The 20,433-nt window shown below is 41.8% G+C and overlaps 1 protein-coding gene across 1 annotated transcript; it reads right to left on the reverse strand.

Annotated features, from left to right (window-relative positions):
• Positions 1-1,218: 1,218 nt before the first annotated feature.
• Positions 1,219-20,107, reverse strand: slc6a4a (solute carrier family 6 member 4a). The gene is made up of 14 exons (XM_079558304.1): positions 19,949-20,107; positions 18,367-19,110; positions 15,533-15,667; positions 13,894-14,116; positions 13,091-13,229; positions 11,708-11,842; positions 11,346-11,449; positions 11,136-11,263; positions 10,949-11,061; positions 4,613-4,744; positions 4,447-4,546; positions 4,075-4,175; positions 2,825-2,992; positions 1,219-1,807 (listed from the first exon to the last, which is right to left on the reverse strand). Exons 2-14 carry the CDS (start codon positions 18,815-18,817, stop codon positions 1,733-1,735), a joined length of 2,004 nt encoding a protein of 667 aa, XP_079414430.1. The 5' UTR covers positions 18,818-19,110; positions 19,949-20,107; the 3' UTR covers positions 1,219-1,732.
• Between the last annotated feature and the right edge of the window lie 326 nt (positions 20,108-20,433).

The following is a 20,433-nucleotide window of genomic DNA, read 5'->3' on the forward strand; positions in this document are numbered from 1 at the left end:
CACGGCTGGATCTCACATAGGCACATTTTCAAAACACACACTCATTTTTGGTCCAAAGTAAAGAGCATTGGGTCCATGAAATTGATGGCAATGTCATCTCTAAATCCTTATTTGGTTTCTATGACTATGACACAGAGTAAGCGGGACTCCACAGGGTTCAGTATTGAGACACATGGAGTTCACAATATATTAATAAATCAAATAAATAGATCTCTTATATTGCAATTAAAAACACAAAATTGGTTTTGGTCCATGATTTTCTGTTAACAGTCTCTCTTTTCTACACATTCATATATTTACCACACATTTATATAGCGTTTCACAGTGTTGAGAACTTAATGCGAACCATGTCCCTTTGTCATAATAATCACAAAAATAGACACAAATTAATGGTGACAATAAATCTAACACCGTCGGAGGCTTTAAAATATTGAAACTATATATATTTGGCTTCAGCAACAAACTTAAAAGATACCTGAATTTTGCTATTTATTGAAATGCAAAACCTAACAGTATTGTATAAAAATACGACTATGACAGACATAGCAGACAGTTGAATTATTACTTTATGTGCTGACAGTATCATTATTGTTTCGAAAGAAAATACAAGAAATGGCTGCCTCCTTATATGGATAGTCCAGTATTTGTAGGGTTTTCAGAGAGCTTTCGTTCTCCTCCTGAATATGGCATTATGCATTAAGAAGCAAACAGGAGCGCTTAACAGTCTTTGTCTTTTGTTTGGGGTGTATTATGTTGGAAATGTGGGCAAAGACGAGGCAGAGGGGGAGATGGGAAATGAGGGCGGGGCCTGTGATTGACGGGACAGATGTCAGTGCGTTGGACGTTCTGAACACAGACACATGACAGGACTGTGACTGAGTGTGGGAACAGGGGAGACAGAAAAGGCCACAAAACATGGAAACTAATGATAATCTCACTGAACTGTAGAACGGAAGAGTCCAGGCGTTTATCTGCTTTGGGGTTCATCATGAATATGGAGTTTGAACAGTTTTAACAGAACTAAAACGATAAGCCAATAATTAGTGTGTTGTGATTTTTAAGGCCGATTTGCAGTGCAGCTTGGTGGTTTAAAGTGCTTTTACGGCTCTGCTCTTGAAAACGGGGAACTATGGTTGGTGGTTTGAACCCTGCACTTAGTTATGTGCCTGGACACTACGGATGTGTCCGTGTGATCATGTGTGCTTACCGCAGATGCAAAGGCACTCAACAAATCAAGTGCTTTATGGTACAATTTTGCAATGTAGCTATGGGTCGCAAATTTAACATTATAAACAAACAAAGATGGCTTTATATTTTGATCCTTCAGGAACACTTTTTTTTATTATAAAGCATCCTGTTTGAGGCACACATGTAAATAAGTGGAAATTCTTAAAGAGGTTTGGAGTAAGTGGCTTTGCTCCTGTTTGCGTCTTGTGCTGACAGTTACTGTATCTAGTGAAAAACAGAGCTATTCACATTTTTATCTACCCCTGAACCTGAATAAAAGATGAATGATTTATTTTTCCATCAGGAGTAGAACAAATAAGTCTAGTAGGAAAAACAAAAACAAATGTATGACTGACCCAACATTAATCTGGATACATTAAGAAGAGGTATGAGAAAAGGCAAAGGCAATGATAGGTAGCCCCCTTGTCCTGTAGATTTGCAGTGTAACCAGTAGAGGGCGCTCTAGGCAGTGTCTAGAGTGGCACCTTCTCCCATCAGGGTTTGGTCAGACTGCGTTTGTCACAATGTAGTCTCTGTGGTGCTCACTGGACGGCACTGGCGTGATGCTCTTCAACAGACGCTGGACGAAAGGAAAGAGAGAAATGTTAACAAGTCAGGGGTGTGAGAATTATTAACCTGAAACTTTTTTGTATGACTTTTATTGTAACAAAATAAAGAGAAATAATAATACAATGCTCTGAATTGGCAATAGACTGAGCTGTATTTACACAACTAACTCATGTTGATTCACCTCTGTTCCCTCACTGAGCCACGGACTGCATGTTAACACCTTTAGTATGCTGAACAGTATGCTGTTTGCTCTGCTGACTGCTGACTGTGTACATTTCATGAAGCCTGGGCACAAAGCTTGACTTCTGCGTGTGGACAGGTCATAATAACGCCGCCTTTGTGTCTACTGACAGTAGAGTCAATACTGGACAGGAGCCAAAGACTGACCCTTTGGCTCGACATGGGCTGCTCGCCGCTCTCACAATGTGCAAGAGGTGAATTTACAATCATGACGGGAGAGATCAATCAGACTTGTCTAACCTTAAAAGGAAATGTACTTGAGGTAGCTGGAAGTGTAGTCAAATTTACATTCTCAAGATAATTAGATAATAGTTTGTATGTTTAGTGTTTCAACCTAATTTGGCAGAATAGAAAAGCTTAATATAGAGACAGGGGAAATGTGAATAGATGCTCATAAACTCTGAGATACAACTTCTCCATGTTTTTGTATGGTTCAGAGGGAAAAGAGAACCTCCAGTTAATCACAGACTGTAATCCCAGATGCTACGTTGCTAACTCTTCCAAAGAACAAACCTGCTCTGTTTTTCCTGCAATGGTATAATTCAGATTATAGTTTGTCGAATGTCAATGGCATTTACAAATGAGCTTATTTGTCTAATGACCAGCAGACATGCTCTTGCAGCTATTGTCCATTTGTTGTGATATTGGGTAACACTATATTAATTCAGTCCAGCAACAATTTTTAAAGATATTCACTACGATCCTGGATGACTGAGAGCCGTCACATAAACACAAACATTTTGGGCAATATCCAAACAGGGTTTATGAATGAAATATACAGATGAACCTGTTTGAAAGTGCCCTTGGCGTTGAGCAAGTAGTAGACCATGTAGGCAGGCACACAGATGAATGAGGACACGCCGATGCAGTAGCCCAGGACAGTGGTCCAGGGAGGGTAGTGGTAGTGGAACAACTTCACGTCAGGAGGGAAGGCCAGGAAGCTGATGATGATGAACTGGGGAGAGAGAACAGTTAAAATATATAGATGGATATTGTAGCAGATAAAACGTACCAATTAAAGAATATGAAAAAAGAATATATAATGAAATAAACTAGAATTCATGTGATTGATTCTCCTGTATTCAAGCACAAGACATGAAGAAGCAGTAAAATTTAATTTAATTCAATGAAACAGTACATCCCCACGATTCTGGAAGTGCAAAGACTCATGGGAGTTTCTCCAAAATAAATAAAATGTACTATAGTTACTATAATTGAGGGAGATAATAAAACTGAAAAGCAACCCCCCTCTTGGAATGCCACATTAACGTAGTGGAGGGGTTTGAGCACCCGAATGATCCTGGGAGCTCTGTTGTCGGGGGCTTCGTGCCCCTGGTAAACATGGCAAACAGGTCCTATTTCACGGGTCAGACAAAGAGCGGTTCAGAAGCCTCTTATGAGAGACCAACAGGCCCGGATAGAATCGTGAGGCCGTGTTTTTGTGAACCCACCACCTGCAGGAGGAGCCAGAGGGGGCTGGTGCAATGTTCTTGGCGGTGCGGTGGCTTATTGAATGTCACAAAGCTCCTAATTGCCAGTGAGGAACCACCAGAGGTCCCTATGCTAAAGGAGGTATGATAAGAAGCATTGAAGTTCCTTTCCCTACCTCCTTCCTAACTAACAGCCCTATTCGGAAGCAGCCATGGAGAACATGAAGAACATGGACAGTGGCGTCACAGAGGCCATTTGTTTGTTGAGGTGTAATCAAGCTCAATTAGATCCACCTGTTGCAGCAGGTGCAGCTGATTAACAGACATGACCACTAGATGGAGCCAGGGAGTTTTTAACAGAGAGAACGGTTAGTCTTTTTTGTTTTAAGTGGAAGATGCATTACTTCCTGTACTTTGACAGTAAATACTTTAAAAAGTACAAGTTGTCTTCTACTAGAAGTAATAGCATTATGGTCAGTGAACCTGGTCACTGGTCTGAACTGGATATCTGCAACACCTGAGGCGTGGAGAAAACAAAAAGCCAAAGCCAAAATGTGACCTGAGGTCGCAGACACGTACTGTAGCATAATAATAATTTGGAACTTACCAGGAGAAAACAGGGACAGATCGCGACCCAACAAATTCTCCAGAACCACCCCGGATAGAAGCCAATCATTGTGTACACATCATTACAGAAACGATTGGTGCCTGCAACAAAAAGGGAAAAGGGAAACTTTTTTGTATAGAGTTCATGTGACACAAGTCACCCAACGTGCTTCACAAGGGACATTTACTCCATACTCGGTGATAAGCTACGTATGGAGCCACAGTTGCCCTTGGGTGAACTGAGCCAACGGACACAACAGACTCTTTGTCGAGCACAATTCAAACACAAGGAAACTCAAAGTGCTTCACAGTTGCATAAATATGTCCTCTTCCTCATGTGTTTTTCTTACTTTCAAGTAATTTTTCATCTTACCATAAAACCAGGAGACAGCGATGACCTCCAGTAGGACCACAGTGATGACCGCTGGACCTGTGGCGTACTCCTCGAACAGCTTCACCACAAAAGCTCCACCCTGAAAACAAGTCATTTAGCACTTTATTTATACCCGTTTGCACTGAAAATGATGGCATTAACTTACATAAGTGAGAGTGGAGAGTGCCCCGAGGTAGCAGATACAGACCAGGCCAAAGACGACCCACTCACGTCTTTTCGCGAGAAGATGGGGAAACTCGTCGAGGATTGCGGTGATCACCCCCTCCAGCCCTGCAAACTTTGGAGAAAACTGCATGTAGATCTATATGGGTTTAACTACGTACCCAATTTTTCACGTTTTCAACTCTTTTCTAAGCTTTCCTAACACATTCCTAACATCCCGGGGTGAAGATACAAGCAAGTTTCACGACTTTCACACGCACAAAACATAATAGGCTGCAGAGACAGTGAAGCGGCTTCTTTTTTCTCCAAATGTTTTAAGAATAACATAATGCGAGACTTCCGCTGACGTCATGCCTGCAACTGCAGCTTGAAGAGGGGGCTCTCGTCCAAAAGTTTTAAATTTTAAGTATACAGCGTCACTCAATCTCGGCATTTTTACCCCTGGACAGTGGACAACATGAGTGGGCCTAGTAAAGTAAACAAAACTACAACCAGACGCGACAATGCGAAGAACGAAATGGATGAAAGCCTCGCTAACCATGCTAAAGCTAGCAATGCGGCTACAGGTGTGCAACAAGATAGCATCGCAGAGCTACTGACAGAGTTGAAGAAAGTGAGGGCTGAAAACCAGGAGGGCCACGCACGAACCAAAACCTCACTCGATCGACTCGAATTTTCAGTACAAGAGCTCAACACGAAGATCTTGAAGCACGAAGACAGACTAAATGAGGCGGAAAAGAGAATCAGCGAAAATGAGGACAGGGGAATGCGGCATGAGCGTACATTAAGGTACCTGCTTCACCGAGAACTTGAGCTTACATCGCGCTGCGAGGACCTGCAAAACCGACTAAGACGCAACAATCTAAGGATCTACCAGGTACCAGAGGGCAGCGAAAAACGAGACATGATGAGCTTCATACCAGGTCTCATTCGCCAAGCTCTCAATAAACCGGACATGGAGCTAAAGATTGAGAGAGCCCACCGGGCGCTTGTGCCTAAACCCCGAGATACCGAAGCCCCCCCAAGGTCCATAATCGTAAGATTTCTAGACTTTACAGTGAAAGAAAACGTGCTTCGACTTGCATGGGGCCAGAAGAAAACTTTCTTTGAGGGAAAACTGATTTATTTCGATCATGACTACTCCCCTGATCTGCAGAGAAAGCGAGGGCGAGTCCGGAATGTGATCAAGCAACTCAAAATGAAGGGTATCAGTGCGAAATGTCTGTACCCAGCTCAACTCAAGATTCATCATGAGACAGGAGAGAAAACCTACGCGACACTGATGGAGGCCGCCACCCACCTACAGGAGATGGGCATCGCTGTGCGGACGGAGGAGCGAGAGCGGCTGGAGAGTGCGGCGAGGGAGGACAGATGGCTGTTAGCAGGACAAGATACGCGCAGAGGAGAGGCGACGCTTGCAGCTGCGGACTATAACACCTTCTTTAAAGAAATGCAGTAGATAAGTATTGCCTTATCAAGAAAAGTTGCGCTAAGTTTACAATAATAACATGCCGAGAATATTTAATTTTATTTTTATTTTTTTAATTTAATTTTATTTATTTATTTTGCTTTTCAATAAGAATTTTGTAGAGTATAACTAAACGCTGTATAATTTTACCACATATTTTTAGTTTGGACGATAAGGAGTGTCCCCTGAGTGTAATGCACTCACAAAGCAGTCTCTTCTACTCGAAAGTGACTGCACTGGCATTTTGCCTTACATCAATCCCAGAGATAGCTCGTCACCTATCTCTGCCCCTGTACCAACGGGAGCTGATCACTTTAAGACCAGCTGGTTACTTGGAAGTTGAACATGTTTTGGCAACGGTTCGGCCAAGGTTCTATGTTCCCTGTTTTTTGACAGATGTTCTGGGTTTAAATGATCATAAAACATTGTGTTTTGTCACTGAAAAATATAGTAAAGATAACCATTTTCTGTTAAAACGTATTTTAGTGAAATATGTCTGTGGTTAATTTGGTCAGCTATAATATAAAAGGTATTAATAATCCCATCAAGAGGAAAAAACTGTATAGTCAGCTAAAACAATTGTGTTGCTCTATTGCACTGATTCAAGAAACGCACCTCTCGGATAAAGAACATTTGAAACTAAAACGCGAATGGGTAGATCAGGTATACAGTGCTTCGTGTAAAAGTGGAAAAAAAAGAGGAGTTGCAATTCTTTTTCACAGATCAGTTAACTTTCATAATGAACAACTAATACAGGATGATGAGGGTCGCTATGTCATGGTAGTAGGCAAAATTGATGACGTAAAAGTTACAGTTCTGAATCTGTATGCCCCTAATGAAGACTGCCCACAGTTTTTCCAGAAAATTGCCTCTATCTTGGCCGACAAAGGAAGAGGAATAATTATTGTAGGGGGCGATTTTAATTGTATATTGAATAGGACACAGGATCGATTACCTAAAGATGTTGGGCCAAGAGCTAAAAAGATGGTGGCATTGCAAGGAATGCTGGAAGAACTAGGTCTGGTGGATATTTGGCGCTCCCTTCACCCAAGAGAACGGGACTTCACATTCATGTCTCATGTGCATGGGTCCTATTCAAGAATAGACTTCTTTGCTATATCAAAAAAAGAATCATATAGAACTATAGAGAGCAAAATTGAACCCATAACAATTTCCGATCACGCTCCAGTTACATTGCGTATCCGTCTGGGTGTAGAGCCATCCTTTAGGTATTGGAGGCTTAATGTTTCTCTTTTAACTGATCATATTGTGTGCCAAGAGCTAACAAATGATTTGGTTGAATACTTAAATCTTAATGATCTTGACAATGTTCCCCCATCTGCTCTATGGGATGGATGCAAAGCTGTAATGCGGGGGAAGATAATAGCTGTATCCTCTAGGATAAAGAGACAAAGACTAAATGAACAAGGGAAACTAGAAACCAATATAAGGAAGTTACAAAACGAACATAAGAAAACACAAGACAAAAAAATACTCCCCTTACTAAAAGAAACTATGCAGAAATTGGACGAATTACTTACTTACAAGGCAGAAGGAGCCCTTAGGTTTGTAAACAGAAAATACTACGAAATGGGTAACAGAGCGAGTAGACTACTTGCCTTCCAACTACAAAAAGCTCAATCAAGCCGAATTGTGACAAGAATTAAACATCCAATAACTAATGATATAGTAACGCAACCTAAAGACATAGCAGAAGCATTTGCAGCTTACTACACTTTGCTATATGAAGGCCAAAGCCAAATTGATAAAACTGAAAAGATTGCAGGATTCTTGGAGCCACTTAACATGGTTAAATTAACTAATGATGAGACTGCAGACTTGGCAAAGCCTATAACAATAGCTGAGGTCAGAGAGACTATTAGTAACTTGAAAAATAACAAGTCACCGGGAATTGACGGATTCCCGGGGGAATATTACAAGATGTTTATAAATGAACTATCTCCAGTTCTGACAAGAATATATAATGATGTTTTGAACAGCAAAGACCCACCTGCCTCCTGGTCAGATGCGATAATAACGGTGATCAAGAAAGAGGGAAAAGATCCCACGCTGTGTACTGGTTACAGGCCTATTAGTCTTCTGTGTGTCGACCTTAAGATCTTAACAAGTATCCTTGCCAAACGTATACAAAAATATATTAAGAAACTGGTAAAGCCTGATCAGACAGGCTTTATTAATGGCCGTCACGGTTCAAATAATATCAGAAAGACCCTAAACCTGCAATCACTTGCCACCTCAAAAAAAGAACCATCAATGCTTCTCAGCTTAGATGCCGAGAAGGCATTTGATCGAGTTGACTGGCAATATTTGCAACAGGTACTACTAAAAATGGGGTTTGGAGATAAATTTGTGGGCTGGATAATGATGTTTTATAAAAATCCAAGATCAAGAGTTAGGGCTAATGGACACTGCTCTGATTTTTTTAGCCTGGGTAGAGGAACAAGACAGGGCGATGGGCTCAGTCCAGTCCTGTTCGCCTTGAGCATCGAGCCACTAGCAGAATCAGTGAGACAAAATCAAAGCATACAGGGCATAAGAGACGAGAGCGGAGCAGAGCACAAAATTGCATTATTTGCAGACGATGTGTTGTTATACTTGAAGAATCCAGACTCCTCCATTCCAGCACTCCTTCGATGCTTACATGATTATGGTTATATTTCAGGATTCAAGATCAATGAGAATAAGTCTGAAGCAATGATGATGTCTGGAACATGGCCAAGCCAACTAAATACGACAACATCATTTAGACAATGCCATCAGGGCTTTAGGTATCTGGGGATTACTCTAACACCAAATCCAATGCAACTTTTCAAATCTAACTATAATAAATTAATAACACAAATAAAGGCAGATTTGTCGAGGTGGGAGGTTCTACCCCTGTCCCTATTCGGAAGAGTGGAGACGGTCAAGATGAACATTCTACCGAGGCTCCTGTACTTATTTCAATCTTTACCGGTATGGGTTCCTATGTCCACATTTACCCAGTTAGACAAAATGCTCTCCAAATTTGTGTGGCAAAATAAGAGGCCGAGAGTTAGACTAAAAATTTTATGTTCACCAAAGGACCTGGGTGGAGTCTCTCTCCCAAACATTAAGTATTATTATTGGGCTTCACAATTACTTGCGATAACACAGTGGATAAATAATGACCAGGAGGCGGGTTGGATCCAAATAGAGCAGAATGCAATATCAGGTGTACGACTATCAGTCCTACCGTTTCTGAATGAAAAACTCTGGAAGAAACTCAAACTGAATAATGTATGGGTGAAACATACACTACAAATATGGAATTCAGTAAGGAAAAAACTAGGAGGTGCAACTAACTTATCACGGGCCATGTCTATATGTGGTAATATTGAATTCCAGCCGTCATTGTGGGACAGTGGCTTTAAAAGATGGGAGAGCAGTGGTCTGCGTACAATTAATCAATTATTTGAAGGTAATCACTTAAAGTCTTTTTCTCAACTACAAAATCAGTTTTTCTTACCCCCAAAAGATCATTTTCGATACCTGCAGATAAGACACTATATCCAAAGTCATGCCAACTGGGACAAAGTAAGAGCAAAGCCCACAGGTATAGAGCAATACTTCATCACCTTAAGAGAAAAACACCTGCCGATCAAGAATCATGTGTCCCACATATACAAAATGCTGATGGGAAACCTGGGAGATAACACATTTGATGTCAGAGACAAGTGGGAGCTGGAATTGAATGTTATCATTGATGATGGAGCATGGAGGGATATGTGTGGGATCAGCCATAAAGGTATCAATAGCAATTTATGGAAAGAATTTGACTGGAAAATTAAAATTAGATATTTCAGAACCCCTCTAATAATTTCTAAATTTTACAAAAATATGTCACCGTTATGTTGGAGAAACTGTGGCAAAGTGGCTGATCTCACACATATACTTTGGGACTGCCCGGCGCTTTTTAAGTACTGGCAGGACATTCAACAGGAGATAGAAAATATCTTGACTGTCAGGATCCCCAAGGACCCAATGTTTTTTCTTCTTGGAACTATACCTGAAAACATTAATGATAAAGACCAACAGTACATACTCCGCATTCTTTTGCTGATTGCGCGGAAGATGATCACTGTTAAGTGGAGAAAACCTTCCCCTCCAACAACGACAGAATGGACGCAGAGACTTAAACAAGTCTACATAATGGAACAGCTGACCGCAAAACTCCAAATGAAAATGGAGTTGTTTTCACAAAGATGGACCCCAGTGACACACTATTTGCAAATGTGAATGTAAAACCCTCTGTCAATGTTGTATTTAAACATAACATTCATACTTTATTTAAATAAACTTGAAGTTCAAAAAAAAAAAAAAAAAAAGAATAACATAATGCAAGGAAACAACGTGGATTTTAAAATCAAGTACAAGAAAATATGTGTAAATATGAGTCTTTTTCTCTTGTAGACCTTGCGTAATGGACTAGAGAAAAATAAAACCCGTCAAGCAGCAGCAGCATTAAAAACATGTGCAATGAAAGCAAGCTGTAATATCCTCTGATTCAGGCCTGATTATCACAGGGTGATAACAGCCCTGGTCCTGTCTCCAGCTGGCTGCTTCTGCCCTGATAAACCCAGGCACATAAGAGACAGTATCACCTCTCTGCCTCATATCACAGACTATCACTTTGTTTTTCTGCTCTGTTATTCGAAACACGAGAAGAATAAACATCCAGTTACTATGAAGAGGCAACAGGTAAACACTGGACTGTTTTTAATGGTTTAAAAAAGACACCAAGAGCTTGGCAACAGAACAAACACCACACAGACAGCAGCAGGGGTAAAGCAGAGGTTAGATGGGACTCACTGTGCTGTCCAGACCCAGCATGATGATCATTAGGAAGAAAATGATGGCGAAAAACGTGGCGGCCGGCATGTTGGCTATGGCTTCTGCGTAAATGATGAACAACAGACTGGGGCCTATAAAAAGAAAAGAGATGATGCAGTCACGAGTTAAACTTAGCCTCGGAGACGTCGAATGTCATTTTGTTTACCGGCGTCTTTGGCCACAGCGTCCACGTCCTGCTGCCTCATCTCCGCCATGTAACCTAGAACAGTGAAGATCACGAACCCGGAGATGAAACTGGTCAGGCAGTTCACGGAGCTGGTCACCAGGGCATCTCTGGGAAGCAAGTAGGAATCGATTTGTATTTATTCGCTTTAGATCTGAGAAAGACGAGACATACTGTAGAAGTGCGCGTTACTTGTAGCAGTTGTTGTGGAAAGGATTGTAGCTGGCGAAGGCGAGGAGGACCCCGAACCCCGGACCCAGTGAGAAGAAGATCTGAGCCGCAGCATCAATCCACACCTGAAGATTATGAAAGAAGAAGTGTGTGACACGAGAGTCCTTTTAAGACATGCACTACAGGAACTGACCAGAACATAGTGCATGTTGAGTAAAAAAAATATCAAAACACTACAGATCAAAGAGATGCTCATAGGAAACGTAAATCCCCCAAAGGAAATTTAGACGGGCAGAAAAAGTCATTCAAAACTATACTTTTTATGGCAATATACTAACAATAATGATAAAGTAAATCCAGCATTGCTTTAGAAGTGAACTCACTGTAGTGCTGAGCAACTTCTGCCAGTCAGGTTTGAGATAGAAGACCACGCCCCTCCAGGCTCCAGGCAGAGTGGCCCCACGGATGAGCAGCACCAGGAGGACCAGGTACGGGAAGGTGGCCGTCACCCACACCACCTGACATAGAGGAGGAAGGAAGGAAATGTATTCATTATTCGGACAAATAGGAAATGAGTTACAACTAGTGCTGTCAATCAATTCATGTTTTAAATCGGATTAATCACACTTGTGAAATTCGATTAATCACAATTAATCGCAATACATTTTTCTCAAATAATTATATTCCTTATTAAAGAGGGGGTATTATGCTTTTTTCAATCACATAGCACCACCCCCTTTAATACTTGTCCGAAATGCTCAAATATAAAATATTGCTCACATTTCATTAACCAAATATTCACAGTTTCATAATTCATAGCCCAAGGCATTTCTACCTGCGCTTATTAGTCATATTTTAGGTACATTGGCTTTGGTGCAGAACATTTTTTAACAGAATCTGCAAACTGTTGGATACATAAAAGGACAAAATTAAAGTCATTTTTGTTGAAGTAGCATAATTAGACACTTAGCTCTCTCTGCGTATAAGTATGACGCTCTGAGAGGGTATTTATCCCTTTTCTGTGGAAGCATAGACAAACTTGAATGGTAGGACTAGCGCAATGTCTCGAGTTCATGTCTCCGAGTCCTGTACCGATGGTAAATAAACTTCTCCTGTATAAGACATCCAGACTGCTGCCTATTCTTCAGCTATCCTCTCGAACACCATTGTTAATTCTCCAACAAATACCAGTGCTTTGTCGTTCAGGTGACGTGTGCTCTCAGAAACAGGAGTGTGTTTGGTCAAAACTTATATGAATGATTTGTGATTAATTCATGATTAATGCACTAATTATTCCATGCCATTAATCGTTGAGTTAAAGTTTTAACTTTGACAGCCCCAGTTAAAAAACACAAGTGTCTTAATGCTTAAATGTGAACCGTCACTGCAGCGTTTTGCATTTTAAAATCTCCTTTGGTTTATTATTATGGAACGCACCAGGAATCTCACGCTCTATTACATTTGGGCAAAGAATCATCGTCCAAAGACAAAACAAAAAAGTCCAACCCTCCCCAAATACTGTTTATCTGAACTGTCTTATAAAAGGCACACTTCACCGTGTCCATAGGAATAGTTTGGCGATATATTACATAAAACATATTTTCCTTTTTTCTCCTATATTCTTGAATGCCTCTGCCCATCTAAAAACCTACATGCTCATGATGATGAGTTTCTGTTTTCTGTGTTTCTGCCAATCCACATATCTATCCATCCAGCCTTTATAACCGACCCCTCATCAGCCGCAGAGGCGCCGGGCATTACAGTACCTTCCCAGACGTCTTGACTCCCTTCCAGATGCTGAAGTAGACGATGGTGAAGATGAAGAGGAGGCAGAGGGCCAGCTGCCAGCTCACGGAGCCCAGGTGATGAAGGCCGTCAGAGCGGTGCACCTGCAGCACATGCCGACTGTTGTGGGCAAAATACAATGTTATATAGTAACATCATTAAATGGCATCATGAAGAGTAGATTGTAAACAGTTAGAAAATGAAACAACATCAGGTAGCACATGACTGAAACGCCTTCAAATCCACTCAGAGGGCAAAGCAACATGTAGTTCCGTAGATAAAACCGAGACTTGATAAATGTTAAAAACAGGAAATTCTGGCGCCGGGCTGAGGTGGGGAATTTGTTACTTCAAAATGCGATTAAGGAAAAGTCAACTCCGGATAAACCCTGGACATGTCCCACTGCACAAACACAGAGACAAAGCCTGAGCCGGTAGATATTAGACTTTGAAAACATGGGGGAATATGAGAGGCGCAGAGGTGCTCCTAAACAGAGGATATTGACTTTGCTTCAAATCACCTGAGATCAGATAGAGGCTGCAGTGGGATAGGGGCAGGATCTTGACTAAACACGGTTGAGCTTGGACTCCTAAGTGCCTCAATCCTGTTATTAGACTGAGAGGTACTTGTACAAACATGACAAACTGAAGGAAAAGGCTCCAACTTCTGTTATTTGAAACAGTGTGTGCCGTAATCAAGGGAAAAGTTCACTGCAAACGTCGAGTCCCTAGCATCCTTTCCCCCTCACCTCCGCAGCCTTTCCCTCCCACTTACATGCACTTACGTATAGAACTCCTGGGCGGGGGAGGTGGAGGAGTTGGACCAGGTCACGTTGCTGTCGGTCCAGGTGTAGCGGTAGCAGTTGGCCGTGTTCCAGCTGTTGGTGCAGGTGGTCCAGGGCAGGACGGGCCGAAAGGAGGAGAGCAGGTAGTACAGCGCCCACGCCATGATGGTGTTGTAGTAAAAGGCGATGTAGAGGGCGATGATGCAGATGGCGAAACCTATACCTGAGATCAAAGAAAGACGTAAAGAAGAGAGGGGTGACTTTATGAGTGATTTACCCCAGTACCCCCCAGTTTCAGAAAAAGTGTGTGTGAGTGATTAATTTCGATTAATATTTTTAATCATACCATATGCAATTAATTATTTGGAATTGATCGAAAAAAGTCCCGGGCCCAATTAAAAGCCAAATTCTCAATTTCCAAAGGACAGGCGGCACAAATACTCACACTTTATAAATATTAAAGAAATAATCCGAAACTTTCAAATGACACGAAAAATGCCCCAAACACATTTGAACAGAAATTCTTGCCAATATGTGTATGTTTGGGCCCGACTGATATATCGGCCAGCTGATATATCAGGCCGATATTAGGTTATTCGAGAGATTAAAAAAAAAATTACATCCTACATACTTAAAATATCGGCCAATATATCGACTATCAGCCCTTCATATATGAGCGATCGCGATGTCGTCACATCCGTTGGCCGTGGTAGGCATTTTACATTTTCATATTTGATAAACATTTTATTAAAATCCTATAATCAGCAAAAACAATGTCCATAAACAGGGCATTGCTTCTCTTGCGCTGTAACAGATCTATCATTTTATAAAACCGAGTTAGAGACCTGTATGCATCAGCTGTTGCCGACCATTCACCAAAACATACGGCTAAAATTGCGGAAGTAAACAATAACAGCGATCGCTCGTATTGGTATCGGTATTGGACCCCCAATCCATATCGATCGGGCCCTAATGCCTGTATGAATGTGATCCGGGACAGCCTAAAACATGTAGGTGTTTAGCTCAAGATAGCTCCTCTTATCCCGGCTGCCCCAGCAAAATTTATGGGTGCAGCGGACAAGCCTTTTCACAATCCAAAACTAGCTAAACTAAAGGTTGATTTGAGACGCCTGGGACCCAACCGCTAAGTGTGGACTCATTGTTTAAAAAAGAAAGTTGAAAAATGTTTTCTTTGCAGCTTCAGTCACACGGTGGAAAGCTTTTATGGAGATCAGTGGCGTTTCAAGCTCATTCCAAGTCTCTTCAGGTAAAAATGACTGGCATTTCGGTCATTTACATACGATCGAGTTTGTGAGCGTTTGGCATTTGGAAGCAAAATGTGAGGATTTCCATTACAGAGAGTCCACAGATGTAAGAGTGAGACGAGGGCTTGTCTCTGAGGGCACGCAGAGGTGAGGGGAGCTGTCTCTCACTGCCAAAAGTCGGTAAACAATTAATCAGAGCGTTGTAGCCTATTGTACATGTTGACAAGGAAAAGAGCGCCTGGAGCAAAAAAAACACCAAGACACGGAGAAGAAACACGCAGCACCTTCGGGCTGTGAGGCGAGAGTGCAGCCCAACTCCATCCACCGGGGCCGTATTAATGACTAATCAGCCTTCAGTGACTATCCCGTGTTACCTTTGAAGATGGGGCAGATGTGCTTCCAGATGGAGATGCAGCCGCTGCGGTGAAACTGGCCCAGGGCGAGCTCCATGTAAAACAGAGGCACTCCCCCAAACACTGCCATCAGCAGGTAGGGCAGCAGAAAAGCACCTGTGAATTCAAATTACTGCATCACTGACCATTCAAAACATTCAGCATTTTAGTCGTGAGGTTTTGTTTGTGAAACGATCAGTTCAGTTGCTCACATTTTGAGTCGTCTCTAATCCGAACCCTGATGAAATGCGGCAATAACACATCATTTCTGTGTTCGCTTTTCAAATTTACTTCTGCGCATCTGGAATGTTGAGCGATAGGTGTGACAGGTGTGTTTTTTATTCCTCATATTAAAAAAAAAAAACTCCTCGACCGTAGTGCATTAGTTTCTGCTCATATTAAATGTCTGGATAAAATCTGCAGCAAATTCAACCCACGCGAGGATTAATGATGTGATCAATTTGAAATGTGAACGGAGACGCATAACGTTCAAAGAGTTTTATGGAGGGGGAGGAGTGAGCGCACACAAGAGGAACATTTGTCGAAATCAACTTCGTCTGGCTCAATACAAAAGGAATTGAAAAAATATAAAGTCTTCTTCAGTCATGTGTTTGGAGACTTATTGACTCAACTGCGTACTGACCAAAACACCAAAACACATCCACAAAACTTCACACAATTCATTAGCAAAATAGTGCTGCGTATGGATATATGTATTGTATTGTATTTGCGCTTTCTACAGTAAATCATTTGTGATCTACTAATCCAGTCACCTTGTTTTGTTTTATTGCAAATTACAACTAAAAATGATCTTGAACACCTCTAAAACAACCTAGTTCAGATGAATGATTGAATTATCTATCTATCTATCTATCTATCTATCTATCTATCTATCTATCTATCTATCTATCTATCTATCTATCTATCTATCTATCTATCTATCTATCTATCTATCTATCTATCTATCTATCTATCACTTCTGTCAGTCTGCCCCAGGGCAGCTGTGGCTACATACCACTAAGACTGCATGACATGAGAAAAAGGTAAGTATGTTTTCTTTTGGTCACACATTATTACTTAGGCCGCGTCCTCTTTTAAGAGCAGATCTATCATTTATCTTGCGCGGCCGTGTCTGTGTGCACATCAGTGTCTTTTCGTGACATGGGGCCACAGATAAGGACCTGGTGGAGCGGGAGCCTGGGAGACAGGTTATTAAGTAAGGAGAAAGAAACTCGCAGCGCTCTCATGAAAAAAAAAAAAAACACAATTAATACCGTTGCCTCTATCAAGTGTGTCCCGGCCGCCATCTCTGCCCCGCTCGGGGAGACACGCACACAGCACAGGAAATTGCAAAGATTTTATTATTGCAAATCCAATAAAAGGGAGGTCCTGTTTGCTGCAAGGTGGACGATGTGTAGTAACAGTCTCGATGCATACCCTGTGTCAATATGAGCCGGAGCGTTTGTGTCCGACTCAAATAAAACAATATCAAAAGATCCGTGTAAGTCACTCATCCAATTGAAAACAAACATGGATGCAGACATTACAGCAATCTAAAGTCTGGCCCCCTGACGAAAACAAATGGCAACAATTCAAGCAATGAAACCAAATGTTCGACCCCTATGTCCCCCTAACTCCCTATCTCCCTATTTGGCTCCATTCGCTAACAGCTTCTCCTCTTTCAGTACATCCGTAAACCTCCCTTATGGTCTTCTACCTCTGGACGTCCTGCTGGGAAGCTCTAACCCCGACATCGACCCTGTATTGACAAATTCATTATCCCTTCTCTGTACATGTCCGAACCCTCTCCGTCTGGCCTCACTTTAACTCCAAAACGTGTGACATTAGCTGTCCCTCTGATGTACCCATTGCTAACCTTCCCCTTTCTTTTCAGACGTTTCAATTTAGCACTTTTGATATCAGTTTTGAAGTGTCTGTAGGCGCTATATAACACTGAAAAACAGTGACTTTTTAAACACTGCTTGTTCTTGTAAAAAAGGGTCACAGCAAAGATAAAAGGATAGGTCAAATGATATAATGCCTCAAAACTTTAGGGGATTTGCTGAATAAAGTTTAGATAAAGTAAACTTTGGTGCACAATGACCAAAATCCAACCTCTAAATATTGAGAGTGGTTCTTAGGCACTGGATGGCAGCTGCTGCACTGCTACTAGTCTTAAGGATAAGTTGTACCAACAAAGAAAGGAAGCACTTTTTTCCAAGCACAGTATTTCTTTGCAGTTGCTTTAATGGCTATAAATGTGTCAATGTTTAATCTTCACAAGCACAACAATCACCTCCCTGCATCATGTCTTATTGCTTTAAAGCAGTGGTTCCCAACTTCGGGACCAAGCAACCCACCACTCGCCAACATATCATGACATGCTGCGACCCAAATAAAACATTAATTTCACCTCATAATAAAAATGTTTTGCAATTTGACCCTGTTACCCAATATAAAGTCTCAGAGTTCTGCTGATTCAAGCTTTGATCAAAAGACGGACTATACAAAAGCCTGTGATCCCATGAAAATCATCCTGCGACCTGAGAACCACTGCAAATCTTTCCTGGACCAACTCCCTGGCTGAACGAGGCTCCTTTTTTTAACGTCAGCTCATACTTTAAATACAGCAGACTCTGTATATACTTAATAAACCGGGTGGTCAAAAGGCAGAATCTGTCTCCATTTCTCTACAATAATCTGAAATATTATCTTCTTTATTTCACAACCCTCTCAGAAAGACCTCCCTAGTGCCAAACACACCTCATCCATCCACTCCCCTCTTTCTCTCTCTTCCCCTCCCTCCCCCTCCTCACCTCCTCCGTTCTGATAGCAGATGTACGGAAAGCGCCAAACGTTCCCCAGGTCCACCGCGTAGCCGATCACCGACAGCAGAAAGTCCATCTTCTTGCTCCACGTCTCCCTGGGCCGCTCCAGACTGGTTTGCTGGACGACCAGAGTCCTGAAGCCTCCCACGGGGACGGAGGCGCTGTGTCCTAGGCCGGGCGCCGTCCCCCCGGACCCTGCCCCGCTCCCTTGCCCCTCTCTCGAACCTTGAGCGCCGCTTGTTGTCGTCGTCGTGAAGCCGTTGGACACCTGTTGATCCGAGTTGGACATTTTGGGCCCCTTCTGATACACCCCGTCCACAAGCACCACTTTCTCGTCCCCTTGCTCGCTCGCCTCCTCGTTCCTTTCCATAAGCCCCTCATTGTGGTCCCCTTTGTCCTTGGTCAGGGCGCTTGTCATCATCACGTCTTCCGTCTCCATCGGGTCGAGCCGCTTGTTGGTGTTGGCGAGGTCGGTTAGGGGCGGAGAGAGGAGCCCAGGAATGAAGACGGGAATGCGGTTTCAGAGTGTGATAAGGTGCCCATCAGGGGAACAGAGCTCCGGGACAGCGGGGATAGTTCAGGAAGTTTGGACTGGTTAAATTTGAACTAAATTTTTCCTTCCTAACTAAATGGAGAGAGAGAAATAAGGCAGAGGAGTGTAACTACAGAGAGTCAATGTATCTACTGTTGTAAGTTACTGGGGCAGCGGGACGTCTCCATTGGGCGAACGATCTGAAAGGCACAAAGAAAAAAGCATTGTCAGATAAAAACAGGTTCCAAACTATATTGGCAAAAAGTTATTTAAATGTCTCAATTTGAGCATACTTATTCACATTTGAGCTGTTTTGACGAGTCAAGATTTAGTTGGGCATTTGATCCAGATTATTTCACTTGTTTCGAGATGTTTCTGACTTGATTCAATACATTCTGTCCTTATTTCAGGTCATTTTCTTTGCCAATGGGGTAAGAAAATTTGTCTTTTATCCCATTGGCAGTTTTACTTTCTTAAGTCTATTCATTTAAACCAATGCTTAAATATTCACTTTTTGTAGTGCGGGGTCTTGTCAAAACAGATCGATTGATTTGACAATATGCTTTAAACTAAGTTGGGTGAAAAAACCCTTTTAAGTTAAAAACATTTGAATTATATTTACCACAAATAACAAGCAACACCCTACTTTTCTGTTTATATCATTTAAAATTTCCACAATTTCCACAATTTCCATGAGTAATAAAGCTCGGTGGTCAAATGTAAGAATAGAGATAGAAGATAATAATATTTTTAATAATATGGAAATAAGTCAGAGCCACACACGCCTTCAGTCACACAAGGAATAGCAAATTCATTGATTCATAAATAGTCAATAAATAGTAAATTTGAATGTACATGTATTTAAATATTTCAAAAATAATAAAATACTCACATAATTTACCTTTTTTTTTTAAAGAGCAAGGACAGTTTAAAGTTGAAAAAATAAAGTTTGATAAAAATGATTTAAATCTTTGATGTAGAGAGACAAAATAATCTCCCTCACACAGTCTCAGTAGAAACAAAAATCTTGTACTTTACCTATTCAGAATCCAAAAAGTGGGCAAACTACTCTGCACAAACTGGTGCAGCTCAATGGAGGCGCCGCGACCCGAAACTTTACAAATCCGCGTCAGAGTAAAAGTTGCAGGAGGAACTACCAACAGGAGCCTATCAGAACAGTGTGTTGCACATTGAGCGCTCAAAACCTCGGTCCTTTCTCTCTCTCATTTCTCTCTCTCTCTCTCCCCGGTTTCTCTCTCCCCCCGTTTCTCTTCCTCCCTCTCTCTCTCTCTAGTTGAGCGCCGTTCGAGATGCAGAGCCACATGTGTGTGTTACGTACAGGTTACATAGTCCACACGGAGAGCGAGACACGAGGAAGTTTGGCTCAAAGCACACAATTATAATCTAAACAGCAGTAATGGACACGCGCAAGTTCACTGTGAGGTCTGCGCCGACTCTTATTACACTCATTTTGTCGCGAAGTGCTGAAATACTCGAGCCCAGTGGCCCTCAAACATAAGACA

Source organism: Gobius niger, assembly GCF_951799975.1.
Source record: "Gobius niger genome assembly, chromosome: 1".
Classification (NCBI taxonomy): Eukaryota; Metazoa; Chordata; class Actinopteri; order Gobiiformes; family Gobiidae; genus Gobius; species Gobius niger.